General features: G+C 41.2%; 1 protein-coding gene across 1 annotated transcript; it reads right to left on the bottom strand.

Moving 5' to 3' along the window:
* Nucleotides 1-3,062: 3,062 nt before the first annotated feature.
* LOC146631450 (serine/threonine-protein kinase 35-like) lies at nucleotides 3,063-14,944 on the bottom strand. Its single transcript, XM_085353683.1, has 3 exons — nucleotides 14,335-14,944; nucleotides 8,790-9,531; nucleotides 3,063-3,481 (listed from the first exon to the last, which is right to left on the bottom strand). Exons 1-2 carry the CDS (start codon nucleotides 14,840-14,842, stop codon nucleotides 8,813-8,815), a joined length of 1,227 nt encoding a protein of 408 aa, XP_085209809.1. The 5' UTR covers nucleotides 14,843-14,944; the 3' UTR covers nucleotides 3,063-3,481; nucleotides 8,790-8,812.
* Between the last annotated feature and the right edge of the window lie 946 nt (nucleotides 14,945-15,890).

Here is a 15,890-nt window from a genome sequence, read left to right as displayed (position 1 = left end):
TGGGATAGGCTCCAGCGCCCTCCGCGACCCTGAAAAGGAGAAGCGAATGGATGATTTTAGTTTCCCCCAATATCTCAGCACTTTCTTGCATACTCAATATGAGTATATTTGCCTATTTCAAGACCTATTCTACCTACCCACCATTTCACGACTTACTGCTCTGGAAGACTTTTAGAATTCATATTAACTTTAATATATATACAGAAGACAGTTTACGGATGGACCATGGACGGAAGTAAATTGATACATTTTGAACGGGTTTTCAGCTTCAAGTTCTTGGGCACCCACATCTCTGAGAATTTGTCCTGGCCAACTAACACCTCCAGCCTGGTCAAGAAGGCTCATCAGCGCCTCTTTTTCTTGAGGACACTGAGGAAGAACCACCTGTCTGCTGACATACTGGGTAACTTCTACCGCTGTGCAATAGAAAGCATCCTGACCAACTGTGTCACGGTCTGGTATGGGAACTGGTGAAAACCGCCCAACGCATCATAGGGACTCCACTTCCTGCCATTGAGGATGTCCACAAGAAGAGATGTCTACACCGGGCACGCATCATTCTCAGGGACTCCTCTCATCCTGCCAATGAACTCTTCCAGTTCCTCCCCTCCAGATGTCGCTACAGGACCCTTCAGAGTAAAACCAGCAGGTTTAGGAACAGCTTCTTCCCCACAGCTGTCATCGTACTGAACTCAGTCCCTTGCTGAACCTTCTCATCCACACTTACTCAACCCTCCTACGCCCCTCCTCCCCCCTATCCCTCCCGATGACCAAGATCATGACTGTCATTCATTCTCAGCCTCCACCATATCGTTAGCTTCATAGCATAAGTGCCTAAGTCATTGACTTAGTCAAATGACTTAGGCAATTATGCTATGAAGCTAACGATATGCTCACACTGGATACTGCTATAGTTCAGGACACTGACATAGCATAGTCTCTGTTATAGAGCGTACACTGTTCAGTATTATAGTCTTTTCAGAGCGCTACACCTCTGCTACTGTTTAAGTAGTGAAAGCTATATTCATAGCACTCGGTACATCTGTACATATGTATACAACACTACATTTGTCTGGAGTTCATCTGTTCATTTGGTCTCTGTATAGCAATATAAACATCTGTATACTTAACTGTATTTTATTACCCTGTATTTATACATGTGTAATGACAATAAACTTGACTCTTAATCCTAATATTTGTCATCAAAAACTTCCCCTTACCTACCAACACTCCAGTCGCTGTGATGTCAATGTTAAGAAGTCACACAGAATAGAGGCATTTCCAACCTTTATTAAAACAGTTCCTTTATGTAGTTGGCAATAAAAAAAACAAAAACACAAAAACCCCCCACAAACATTTCCATTTATTCAAATGGCTTTAGCAGTCAAAGGCAGAACGAAGGACTGCTGCAAAGGGTCAGCCACTTAAACTCTGGACCTCATTGTGTTCAACTGTTTGTAGAGATGTGAAGCAAAGGGCTACAACCAAATTAGCCAGGGCTGGATTGCATAGAAAACAAGTGACTCAGTCACTGAAGTTTAGACAGGCATAATAGTTCCATAACCTGAACAGCAAAAGAAAGCACAAAGCGGGAGCAGAATGTATATGGATAATATTTTAAGAAGAGTCATTTGAATCAAACAATAGATCAGAAGTCTTGATTTAAAAAACAAACAACAACAACAACAACAAAACAGTCATTTCAAGTTTCCCTCTTCAAATTAACTCATCTCCAGTTTATCAATAAAACATTTAAAAAAAACAATAAAACAAAGGAGGTGAGCTGAGGTATGTTCATCACAGAAGGTCAGGAAATTAACATTTGTTTTAAGAGCTTCATGACCTATCCGGGGCTAAATAAATGTAATCATCTCTGTCAGTGTTAATAAGGGTTTTGTTATTTTTAATTTTTAAACACACTGAACAAAAGGAAAAACAAAGAAACAAGGCAGCAGCAGATTTTTCAAAACCTATGTGATGTTCTTGTAATGCAAATCTTTTTAAACATGCCATCAAGGAAAATTAGAACAGACATTGATGAGTGGAAGCAAAAATGAAATCTACCCAGAATGTGTGAGGAATGGCTCAATGAAAAGGGGAAACAGGAGGTAGCACGATTACAAAGACAACTTTTAGTCAGCTCAGTGCAACTCTGCAGCCAACTGAATCCAAAATATTGAGCTGGGGGTCATTGCACTAACATCTCCCTCTGCTTACAAATGCAATCATTCAAACATTTGATACCAGGCACAACTAAACTGCATAAAATTTGAAAGACATCAGCAGCTTTGCTTCTTTGCTCAAACAGCACAACTGCAGTTCCCAGTAAAAATGTGACTTTGCATGCCAAAAGCTCCAAGAACAGAAAAAAAACAAACTGCTGAGTCACCATCTCATTTGAAATTAATGGAAAACTTATTTGGGTAAAATTACATTCATGGTTCCCTTTTCTATAATTACAATTAAATACTGAAGAAGCTAAATTATCAAGGCCCATATACCCTGGATCATGTAGTTGCATGCAAAATCAAAGATGGTGAAGCAGCTGGTGCAAATTTGAATTTAAAGGTATGACACATGGAGCGGTGATGTGTCACTAAAGTTCAACTTCAATGAGAGATATTCAAAAAAGAAGCCAAAATGTTGTATAGGTGGTGCAATCTGCAGTAAGAAAGCATGCAGTAGTGACCAGGAGGGGGTGGAGTGTAATGAATAGGTCCCACTTCCCAAATGTGAAGATACACCCTTTTACCTTCAGCTGAGTAGATCTGATTGTCGTGGATTGTGATGGACAAGCACATTGTAGATTAAATGATTAGTAAATTTTGAAAGGACTAGCTTGGACTGACACCTTGGCCTGCAAGACAGCCTACAAGCAGCTTGGAAAGATGGCAAATGGGACCACAACACAAATTCTGGCTTAAAACATCTGGAATTATTACAGTGGCTAACAGAGTTTACCAGCTATTATTACTTAATTCTAGAATTTAAACCCAACAGAGAAAAAAAAAAAAGCAGCTGACATGCTTTTCTATCATGTCCTAAGATCAGAAAGCTGTCACTTTTTAGAGAAAAAACAAAAACAAAAAAAACACCCCCAAAACAAAACGAAAAAATTCACACACACGCTCCACCGCATCAAGTGAAAATTTTCCAGCAGCAGTTTTTATCTTACATCACAGTGTTTTCATTAAATATCATCAGAGTTCCAGGCTGGCGACCAAAGTGTCGCCATTTCAAGTCAAGTGTGAAATGAAAAATGTTGCTGCATCTCTTTTATCCGTTCCATCTATTCCCATCGTGAAGATGAAACAAATCATTTATCAGTAGCACTGGCAAATGAATTTAATCTAACAAGCAAAAGAATTATGATCCCATTTCACCATCTACATTACAGGAGAAACTGCTCTTTACTTCTTTATCTTCACAGTCTTCAGGTTGAATGAAGGCAGATGCACCAGCTTTGGACAGCAACACACATCTGCAAAGAAGCAGGAGAACCAGTGAACAAGCAGACAGATGCACAAAACCTTTGGTTTATTACACGTGGGACATGGAGGTGGACAAGCTTGGGACAAAGTGACAAAGTTTTTGTTTTGTTTTTCTAAAGTCCTATATTACAAATACAGAGGATAAATTCATTTGCTATAAAGTTAGAAATTAAAAAAAAAAAAACCTGTAATGTCTAGCACATTTTGCCATCAGAATTATGATCTGAATGCACCGTTGTGCCAAAGTTCCTTGACTGTGTGTGAGAGAGAGAGAAATTACAAAATGTACTTGATTACAAGGGTGGCTAGTTGCAATAACAATCCCCAGGAGCCAAAGGCAGACAGAGATAGATCCAGGAGATCGGGCCATCCACAGCCCAAAAGAGTACCTGAGAAGACCTGAGATCACACATTTTGGCAACAACTGTGTATCCAACCCAGCAGAAGGACGAGAGTCCCAAAGAACCAATTCAATTCAATTTTATTTATACAGCACCAAATCCCAGGCGACTGTTGCTGGGATCGACCAGAGGCAATGGGCAGCTGACCTCACTAGAGGCCATGTGCATGTGCCTCATGTGCCTCGGGGCCTTGTGACATCTGTCACATTTGTGACTTCAAATATTCTAACCAAGCGTGTCAATCTTAGCTGATTTTTGGAGTTAAAAGATCAAACTGCACACTGCTTTTCTCCTGACACATTTCTGTTTGGTAGCAGCACATCTGCCATTAAAAATAATAACATGTTTAAAAAGTGTTTTCCTTGTCCCCTGGAGGATTTCAGATCGGTGCCAGGTGTTGTTCAGATTCAGAAAAACATGTATGGCATAGAGACAGCTGGACAGACCTCAGTGACATACATTCTACAAGGCTGATCTATGTGCAGTGGCGAGTATGTGAAAAGAGCAGCAGATGTGCTGAATCAGTACCTGTTGCAGTAAATAGCTCCCAAATTTATTACAGCAATGCCCACTGCAGACTGCACACACGTTAAGCAATTGACACATTTGCTTCCAGCAGATGGACAATGAATGTAAACTGAATTACACAGAAATATCTTCAAGGGCAAAGTCAGCAGTATATCAAATGAGTGAATATCAATACTGTAACCTACAAGAACAGTGAGTAAGCTGACTCTAGAGTCAAGACAAAACAAATGTTTGACTTGGCAGATCCCAGGGTATATCATAAAAGAATCCATCTCAGCCAGACCAACCCCAAATCGCTGGCAGAGATGACAATGTAACATTATGGTGGTCAAATAAAGGAATCTGTGAAAACCTGGTTTATGTGATCAGCTCCCAAAAACCTTGCATCCCCTGGTCATATTCACACATTAAAAATATGTGGCAGCATGGCAGACTGCACAGATGTGTTTATGGTAGAGCTGAGAGGATCCAAAAACTCTGCTGAATTCTGCAGCACAAACAGGCCCTTTGTTAAATGTGACTTAACCATTACGCCTTTCCCTGCAGACTGCACCCAGTTATGCAGTCATGCATTTCCACTTGTACTGTTACATAAGTGACTTAGATAGCTTTAACAGGGATTTGGAGCTTCATCCTGCAATCTGAATACGCATTGATAATGAGTGCAACACGAGAATCTGATAGACCCTTTGCAACATACTATTCAGAACAGGTTTATTGTATACTCAAAACGCTCATCACACAGGACTACCTTTTGGAGCAATTGTGTGATGGAGAGCTTACCTTTACATGAATATTTGGTGATTTTTAGGTCATTGTGAACTGTAGCTAAGCCAAAGAGAGTTAACTAGGATGTCAGCAGAACAAATACCATCTCTCTCTCGTATCTCTGTACACACTGAGGCTGCAATTCTTCCAGACCTATTGGGTCAGCAAACCTCTACAAGTCTTCTTGTCCCTCCTTCCTTGCTGAAGAACAACTAGCACACCATCACGCACATAAAAATGCAAAAATACTGGCAGCTTTTACCCTTCCTTTCTTTCTTCTTGTTGTTTTCACATTAGTAGGAGACAAAATAACTGACAGTATTGTGTCTTCTGGATGTTGGAGATTTGGTGTGTATTCATGTGTTTTTGTGCATGCGTATCTGTGTGTTTGACTCTAGTGAATCACTATGTGTGTTAGCCTTGAAAGGAGCATGCGGTGACTGCAATGAAGAAAAACAAACATATACGCATTCTCTGATGTTTATCCAATGATGCAAAATTTCGCACTGCAGAAAAAAAATCTGTGCTCGTGACTTTACTTGCATAAATATTAATTATTAAACTGTAAATGAGTCAGCCCATTTGAACTCATGACAGTCTTGCTCAGCATGGAAAACGTGCAGGGAGATGAGCAGGGGATGGCTGAAACAATGCATGCAGGGGTGGTGGGAGTCTTCACAACACTTAGAGGAAGAAAGCAGAGCAAGAGACCGGAGGTCAGCTGGGTTTGTAGTGCCCCCACCCCCCAATGTCACATTATGCAATGGCAAACACAAGCATAGTGTGTTGTACAGTCACGGCATACAACGCTCACCCATCATGTGCACTGACCATGTTCAATAAGGGAATGTATGCTCCCTTTATAACCAGCCATCTGTGGCTCAGAGGTCAAAGGATAACTGGGGCTTTGGTCACTCAACCAGTGGTCTTGGTTAGCACCACCACAATACACACAGGCATTTATACATGTGAGAACAAATATCCAGAGTCCAGTCACTAAATAAAGTATGTAGGCACTACACAAACAAATGCCCCGCCCACTATTACAAATAAATTAATTCTGTATAATAGGTCCCAGTAGCTCACACCTCAAATGTAATTTGAGGCAAATAACGTACAGGAACCAGATTGGAACAGAAATGAGAATTCTCATATGAATAATATAGATTGTTATTAAAGCACAGGTAGGCAGCAATAGACGATCCAAAGATGTTTCTCAGAAGACGATCCGATTTTCTCTTTAATTTGACAGCAGGGCAGAGCCAATATTAAAAGAAATACAGCAGTGGTCCTTCAGATGCTTGGCTACAAGATGAACAGCCAAAAGCAGTAGTACTCTACATGGAGGAGGAGACTAGATAAGCTCAAGGCAACACATTGGGAAGGCAGCCAACTATCTGTAATGTAGAGAAGTGTGATGAAGAAAGGGATGCCTAAGAAGTACAGCAAACTGTCCATACCGGAGTCTTTGAAAACTGCAAACCGAAGAGATATAGGAACAGAAGCCAGGAAAATAAACCAGCTGTTCTCCACTGAACCATCCAAGGTGTATTCTTAATGGCAAGGGAACAATATGAGAACAGCCCCACCAAGGCTGGAGACAGAACAATCCTTGAGAAGGGAAACCGTGCACTGTATATTAGGCCAGTAAAGTAGGGAATCCACACACAAATATGAACCAATCTGACAACATGTAAAACTCTTTTACAAATGCATACATCAAGAAAATGATCAGATTCATGAGTTGAACTTCATAAATTTTGCGTACATGATCAGTGTTGATTCAGGTTTGGATATATGCATTAGTAAAACAGTTTTACATGTGGTCAGATTGCTTCATATCTTTGTATGGATTGAAGCACATGCGGGAGTCCTTAAATGTTACACATAAATCACAGAACATTTGTAAGGCTTAGTTTACCCTTGTGGATCATATCATACGTACTTGCTACCTTTGTGAGGCAAATTTGTCTCCATACTTTACTGGCCTGATATACAACGCACGGCTTCCCCAAACACACTTTACTTGGACCGTTTTCCTGAATACATATGGCAACTTATTATTGACACCATAAGTTTACTAGTGGATGATCCACCTCAGTCAATCAGTTGTTCATGTGGAGTCATATCGAACAGTCTGCGTTTATTTTTTCTGCTGTCTATGGTTTTTACTCTATGTTGGCTAGCTGGCTAGGTTGCTGATGCACTGGTGTTTTATATCATTCAGCTACTTAACCAAAATCATATCATCCTATGGAATGATAACTCTCAGTCTCCACCTTTGTGGACTGCAGCACTTGATCTGCTCTGGAGATCCACAGTGAGCTGGAGGGTCACTCTTAAGCTGGGCATACACTGCGATTTTTTCAGTCGCGTTATTCAGCTCCTGCTCAAACTGTGCGACTGAATCGCAGGAGTTAGAAGTTCGTAGCTCATAATGCATGTTCTCACACTATATGCCCGACGTGCTGATGTAACCTGATTGCTCACAGTGTGCGTCCATACACAACACGTGGTGTTCTTGTTTCCGGAAATGTAAGAGGAACCCGGAAGTGGGGAGACTGCAATCTGTGTCCAGATCCCACACTGCACTGCCATGCTGCTCTGTCTTTTTCACTTCTATTTCTGTGTTTGCGCATGCGCAGCGTGAGAGGTTGCGTTAAATCAGCTTGTGACACTGCTTCATCAGTGAGATACCCTCACGAGGGGTGACCAGGATTTCAAACAGGTTTGATTTTCTTGTGACCATACGACCGTTGATTGGGAGATGGTCATGAGGTCTTAATCGCCTCTCATTACCCCATGTATACTACACGATGCACGACACACAGGTGAAAAATCGTCTCAAAATGGGCCAAAAAAAAAAAAAAAAAAAAGTCACACAGTGTATGCCTGTCTTTACAGAAGCTGCAGCAGGTGGAAGACTGGTTTATGTGCTGAGCAATTACCACTGGGGCGAGCTGCAGTTCAAGACTGGAAGGTTCTATTCCTTTACAGAATAAGAGACTTACTGGAGATCGGCTGGTGATATTTCCCACTTTTCTTTCAGAAGGTACTTAGTGAATAAAAAAAAATTCAGTAGTAATATTGACTAAATAATATTTAGTAATAAGTTTAAGAATTAATTAGGTAGCCCAAGGCCTTCCTATCTTGTACTTTTCCTTGGCGGCTGGTTCCTTTGCTAGTTTTCTATTTTCTTGGTCCTCAACATCAAATAAAACCTGTGCAGTCAATACTAAGCATATTTGATGTTAAACCACAATAATATCTTGATTTCATATGAAGTAGTATTGACATAGCATTGGCAATGCTTTAGAGAAATTCCCCAAACTGTCTCAGTCTAAAGGATGATCTGAAGTTACTTCATATGATACTTCTCCAGTACATTACAGAGCAGGCTGAACATTTCAGATAGCAGTAATGTACAATGAGTTCAGATCGATTTTTTTCTTTTCAATTCACTTTGACTCAGCAGAGGGAGCAAATCTGGACAAGGAATGCTGTTAGCTAAACAATACAAACAGTACTAGCAGACGAACTGAAGGCAGAATAACCGTCAGCAAAACAGAATGCTGGAGGGTGATTAAAACGAGACGTGTACCTGTAGAACAGTATGGCTGAGGGTCATGTAGTACACATAACTTGGTCCATTCTGGCTTGCAGCTCAAAAGCATCTGGTCGGTCCTGAGGGTTGACAGCGAGCATGTCCTGAAGCAGCTTTTTCACTCCATCTGACATACATGACCTGCGTTTCTGTGGGATGCTCAGTACCATCTTTGGATTCTCGAGAAGTGCCTCACCAACAGGCATAATGTCACCTCCCTGTCGCACATAGGTACCCAATAGCTCCCTCTTAGACTCAGAATCAATAAAAGTAATTCTCTCCAGCATGGCCCAGATGATGATGCCCAGGGCAAATATGTCAGCCTTGGCTGTGTAGTGGCCCTCCCACACCTCAGGAGCCATATAGAAGTCTGAGCCACAAGCAGATGACAACCAAAACTTGTTGAGGTTGACGTTTTTGTTCTTGTCTTCACAGTCTTTTCCCTCACTGGTGTTTCCTAAACCAGCGCAAACTTTACTCAAGCCAAAGTCTGCCACCTTCAGAACTGGAGTCCCTGATTTCTCTGAAATTAGGATGTTGTCAGGTTTGAGATCTCGATGAACAATATTGTTTTCGTGCAGGAAAGCAACAGCACTTGTTAGTTGGAGCATGAAGCTGCTGTTTGTTCGTGGGTTGGGTCGCCGAGATAAGATGAACTGGTTGAGGTCTCCTCCTTCGCAGAACTCCATGACGAACCACAGGTAACAAGGTTCCTCTGGGGGGCCAAGCACTCTCTCACCTGTAACAGCGAGACACTTATCAGATAGACAGTAAAAACAAAAATGATAAAAAAAAAAGAGAGAAAAAAAATGTAGAATGACACAGTTTATCAAAGTGATGTGTATGTGGTATGACGAAGTGCCTTAGACCTGCATTCATTTTAATGGCCAGCAGGCATCTCGATGTGCAAAAAGACTTCCAGTTCTACAGATGGGAAACCGTTAGTCATCGAGTAATTTAATGAGTCATCAATTACTCAAGTAATCGGATAAGAAATACTCCAGTCACTCGATGAATCATTGCAGCCCCATTCAAATTATATATGACCATTTAACATGATTTTCTTTATCTCCCTCTCATTTTGCCCCCTCCACAGCTTTCCTCCACTTCACCTCAAAACTCATCTCCTAAATTGAAATCAGGGCTCTAACACACACACACTATGTGCATAAAAATCCTTATTTACTCCCGACATTGTGCTAAAACTCAGTTTCCCTCTGACAAACAGTTTGATTACATTTTTGACTGCAGTTGGCTGAAAATGTAATCTACTGATATCTAGCAGTGATACACACTGTACACAATCTACAAAAGGTCTATATACAGGGCTGCACTGGTAATCTAGCATACTGGGGATTTTTCTGGTCGGCTGAAGAATATATTTTTATTTTCCTTTGTTGATATAATTATACAGGCTACAGCACTGACAGCAGCATGTGCATTCATTTTCATTACTGACACTGAATTACAGAAATAGACGCAGCAAAATGTGTCAAATTTACTGACATGTTGGGGCTGCTGCACTGGCTGGCTATAATTTCTCTGTATCTGTTATTGTATAATCTGCTGTACATTATAAAGCGCCTTGAGGCGACTGTTGTTGTGATTTGGCGTTATATAAATAAAATTGAATTGAATGATCCCTTTGCAAGTTATGGTCCTCGTAAGTGTCCAGATGTATGATAAACAGGGTATGCTGTACTAGGGCTGGCCCACATCATACCGTTCACATTAATACCGGTAAAATGTTAGGCAACGATAAGAAAGAGGAATATCGTGATAGAATATGGGTAAAATGCGCCTGCGCAGTGCCTTTGTTTTCATGCACACATGGTGGAAAAAGCATGGCGGCGACAGAGAATGTGAAGGGCGAAAGCGGATCGTTGAATGAAACAGATGAACCAGAATTGGTTTGTAAAAATGCTGCAACTTCGCTGGTGTGGAACTGGTTTATCTTTCGCCCGTCAGATACACAACAAACCACAATTTTTGGTAGAGCATGCTAGCGGGCCGTCGTTATTACCACACAGCACGTTTAAAATCAATCCTTTGATTTTTCTGAAAATTGACAGTGTAATCCCGTGTGCCTTATGTATGAATTCTGGTTGTGCTTACTCACCTTGAAACGATTTTATGTACACGGCGCTCGAAAATCTGTCAAATGTTTTAGTATGACTTTGCTAAGCTACTAAGCCGCACTGCTTGATGGACTATCGTAGGCAGGAGCCTCGCGCAGTGATACGTACTGTGCTTCAACATAATATTACCGTATTGTGTGTGTATAACCTCTTTTTAAGTTTTGTGGATATTATACATGGTTATGCTGAGGATATGTCGGCCAGTTTCCACTGGAAATGCCTTTTGGTTAAACTGTCAGCGAGGAATTTGCACTGTTAAATTTTATTTATTTATAGAACTTTAATGCACATAAAAAACAGCTGCTTGTTTAAGTGAAAAAACATTAATGGGGTTTCTTTTTTTTTTGCACTAATAAAGTTGTGGAGTATTTTGTCTAGTGTCAATTATATCGTCAGTTATATCGTTATCGCAAATTTCCAAAAGCAGGGCTCGCAAAATCGCTAGCCCGACGTCCCGCACGCTGCAACTTCTTATCTGGTGCGCGTCTTATTTTGACAACGAATGCCGGGTGTGTTGTTGGTTTTCCCTCGATCGACAAGCGCCTTTGTTACTGGGACCAGTAATTTTAAAAAAGGCCCCCATTAGAATCCATGAGAAATGCATTACTAAAAATAAACCCGAAAAATCTGTTTAGAACAGCGTACTATGTTGCAAAGAGTGAATTACCACTGGCAAAATTTAGCAGTCTTTGCAAACTTCAAAAAGCAAATGGCCTCGATCTTGGTTCCACTTGTCTCTTACCCGTGACTTCAGTGGAAATTTCAAATTCAGGATCTGACACAGACTGATTCATGTCCTACACAGTAGGGCTGCTCAAGTAATTGAATTTTAATCACGATTACGATCTGGGCTTTCAACGATCATTAAAAATGCCTGAGCCGATTATTAGCCCCTCCCTCGTGCTTTACTCTCGCGCTGCTCCGTGTGGCAAATCGAGCGCACCTCTCTGCATTTCGAACACGTGTCACAACAAGAGGACCCGAGGGAAGCTCGGAAAGCTAAGCAGAAGTTATTTGGAGAGGAGAGTGACTGCCGTTGGTTGAAAAGAGAGGTTAAAAAAAGAAAAAAAAAAAAAAACAGACGTGGATCAAGTAGACATAGTGTGTAAACTTTGCAGTGTTGCTCTGTGGTGCAGCTACGACACTGTAGCAAAGTTCACTAAACAGATGTTTACATTTTTCATTTATTTTTTATATTGCAAACATTTGCACTGTTATCAGTATTTGCACACTATTTTATATTATTTTTTGACAGTCTTTAAAGTCATTATTCAATACATTGTTATTGTTAAATAAATATCGTCAAATAATCGAGATCTCGATTTCAGTGAAAATAATCGTGATTATCATTTTTGCCATAATCGAGCAGCCCTACTACACAGTTCTTACAAGTTCATAGAAATTTCTGTTCAATTAGAACCAAGTATTTAAGTTGATGATTGTAATTTTTATACAATGTTGTAATTTGTGTTTCAACAATTTTTTGATTAATGTTTTGTTTCCGTTACAATATTATACTTTAATGTATAATATTATAACGGAAACAAAACATTAATCAAAAAATTGCTCTCTTTTTTTATTCGGGCTACTTAAATTTATTTTGGGCTACCAAAAACTGAAGAGTCCCTGCCCGAAGGGCTACCAGGGATTTTGAAATTTTGAGAGCCCTGAAATGTATATTGTGATAAATATTTTTGGTCATATCGCCCTGCTCTATGCTGTACTGACAAGTTGCTACATTATTTGTACTCTCTTTTAAGTGGTTGTGTATTATCGAGTCTATGTTATACATGTCTTTAGGAAAACCTACTTTTAGATGCTTCCCTTGACACGTAGTTTGACTTGCCAGAGTTTATGCCTGCTGTCCTTCCTGACGCAACCCCAAAGGGGATTTGCGTCTCTGCCTGAAATTAACCTTTCACTTACCAAGAAAATGTGTTACCAGTACACTGTGGGAATATTTTATGTCACTAAGAATTAGTGTCAAAAAGGTGTTGAACAACCAGTCTATAGCTTATGTTTTCTTGTAGAAAAACAAAAGTTAATAAATTTTATAAATACTTTGTAAAGAAATGGTAAATGGCCTGTATTTGTATAGCGCTTTACTAGTCCCTAAGGACCCCAAAGCGCTTTACACATCCAGTCATCCACCCATTCACACACACATTCACACACTGGTGATGGCAGCTACATTGTAGCCACAGCCACCCTGGGGCGCACTGACAGAGGCGAGGCTGCCGGACACTGGCGCCACCGGGCCCTCTGACCACCACCTGTAGGCAACGGGTGAAGTGTCTTGCCCAAGGACACAACAACCGAGACTGTCCAAGCCGGGGCTCGAACCAGCAACCTTCCAATTACAAGGCAAACTCCCAACTCTTGAGCCACGATTGCCCCATAACACAGTTTTTAATCCAAGGCAAACTGCCCACGTCTTCTTTGATCTTCTTGAGGCAATAATCTTTGATGGGGTTTTTGTACTTGTTACATAAGTAAACTAAGTAAATGGTGAGACATATCTACACCCCCCCCCCTTATGAAAGAAGAACACAGATGTGGTGTATGTTAATACACATATCAAAAGCCACTTCTACTGAGAAAACCTACCAATCAATGACTGGTGGGCCTGAGATAAACTGTCCTAAGATAACATTGTCACTGTGCGTTTAAAGAAAGCATCGCCAGGGAGGTGATAGCATCGCCAGGGAGGTGATGGCACCGAGACAGGCTAAACCAACAAAGCAAAAACGGTGTAAGTGTAAACTTGTCTTAAGTGCACGGATTGTGAGTGGAATGTGAAAATTACCTCTAACACAAGCAACGCAACAGACTCCATTTTAGTGTGTCAAAATCTACCCATCCCCCAGCGAGTCTGTGTCATGGCGACAAAAACAACTGTGCTATAATGACAAAGCTAACCCTCCAAACTAACCTTTGCAAGCATAAGAACCTTATTATGGGCCTTTAAAAGATGGCTACAGGCCAGCACAAGGCACGAATCACAAAAAGTAAAACCAGCAAGATTAAACAGCCTCCTCTGGGTAACAATCAGGTCACCAGTGATCCAAATTGTGACCAAGCCAGAACTGAAACTGATAACTAATGAACCCCAATGATTAGTAATTGAAGCAAAATATGACAAAACCGTGGCACAAGCAGCAAATCCATATCTAAATCTGACGCAGTGCCCCGTCCTTAGAACGTAAAGTCAAAAGTACACTGAATAATCCTCTTATTTTGGTTACATTAACCTAAAAGCAAAACATGTTGCTACACAGCACAACTATCTAATACCTAGGATGCTATTTTATTTCGGCACTAATTGTGAACACATCTTTTATCCAATTTATCTAATCTCAGCTCAAACAGGTAAAGCTGTAGGGCTAAGCGAGAGCGACCCCCACCTTTTAATGATGTCTCCACCAGGCGCAGGTACTGCTTGGACAGTTTGTTTCCATGACTCATTTTCTGTGCCATACCGTTCCTCTGCAGCACGCACTCCTCTAGATGAACAACATTTTGATGCCTTTTTTCTAGACTTGCTAGCGCCCAGAACTCCTGCAGGGCGAGCTCCACGTTTTCCGGCGCGTCGCACCGCAGTTTCTTTACAGCAACTTTAGCACCCGATCTCCGGGCCAGAGCTTCGTACACCACGCCGTACGTTCCCCTTCCCACCTCCCGCAGCAGACTATAGCGGGGCGCCATGACCTTCTGCTCCAGGCCGTCCTGCTTGAAGAGGCTGGTGTCCTCCTCCATGTCATGGTCCTCTTCCGTGTTTCCCACGTTCAGACACCGAAGCACGCTGGACTCGTCAACTCCCGCTTCGGTGGTTTGTCTGCAGCACGCTCGCGCACTCCTTGTACGTCTCCGCCAGTTATCCCCACCGACGGTGTCCGCGCGACAATCGCTCATCCTTTCAACAAAAACGGTCACATTTTTCCAGCAACAGTTCCCGTGTGTCTCGTCACCTTTCTACAGAGAACACAGAAAACTTCCACAGCAATGTGGGACGATATCGCACGAAACACAAACAGGAAGAAACGACAGTGAGGAAACACTAAGCATTTCCGGCAAAGGCCTTCACAATAAAAGGCAAGGCCTGCGTTACATAACAGTCTGTCCCTTTCTCTCCACACACACACACACACTTCCTTTTTTTCTGCTGCTTCCGTGAGAATTTTACTATTGGTGTTGTAGCTACAAAACTTAATGTCACAGTGAACATGGAAAAAGGTGACTGGCCCTGCAAGTACTTAAATTGTATTGAATTATGAATTATGCATGTTGTAAATATTTAATTTGCTGATATTAACAGAAAATTTAATTTCTGTTTAAACATCTGTTTAACATTTAGATTGATTGTTTATATTTGCTTGGCTTCTAATCCTCCTGCATGATTTCAATAGATGATTTCGTGGGCGTGTCCCTCGCTGAAGGCATACTTCCATCCCCGTCCATGACCTGGATAAAAATGTCATCCTTAAGGAAAAGTGGGAGAGTTGATCGCAGCTGTCTTGAAATTGCACTGCAGTAAGGGACAAATTAAGCTTTACGAAACACTGAAGCTTGTACTGACATGGGTTCTCTGCTCGAAGCGTTTCCATATATACTACATTGTTAATCTGAGTATAGCATCAAGTCAATTAAGCTTTGTATTAGAGGAGGTTATTAATCAGTTTCAGCTGCTTTGTTGTTAATGAAATTACCACTATTCTTATCCTTGCACTATATGGCAAGGATAAGAAACCCACAACAGAGGAATGGTGGAGGCCACTGACAATTTTCTCCTCATCTTTTCCAGCAGTTTTTTCATAGGTTTGTATTTGAATATGATCAATGTCACTACTGGTAGCATGAGATGATACCTGGATGCTCCAGAGGCTGCAGAGGTAGTCCAACTCCTTCAGGATGGTACATCAATGTGTTTCATTTTCAACAGGTTTGCTGTGTGTCCAGCACA

This window comes from Diplotaxodon limnothrissa, linkage group LG5 (assembly GCF_057381915.1).
Source record: "Diplotaxodon limnothrissa isolate DT_005_m linkage group LG5, D_limnothrissa_male_GT1.1, whole genome shotgun sequence".
NCBI lineage: Eukaryota > Metazoa > Chordata > Actinopteri > Cichliformes > Cichlidae > Diplotaxodon > Diplotaxodon limnothrissa.
This window is presented reverse-complemented; position numbering and strand designations above follow the sequence as displayed.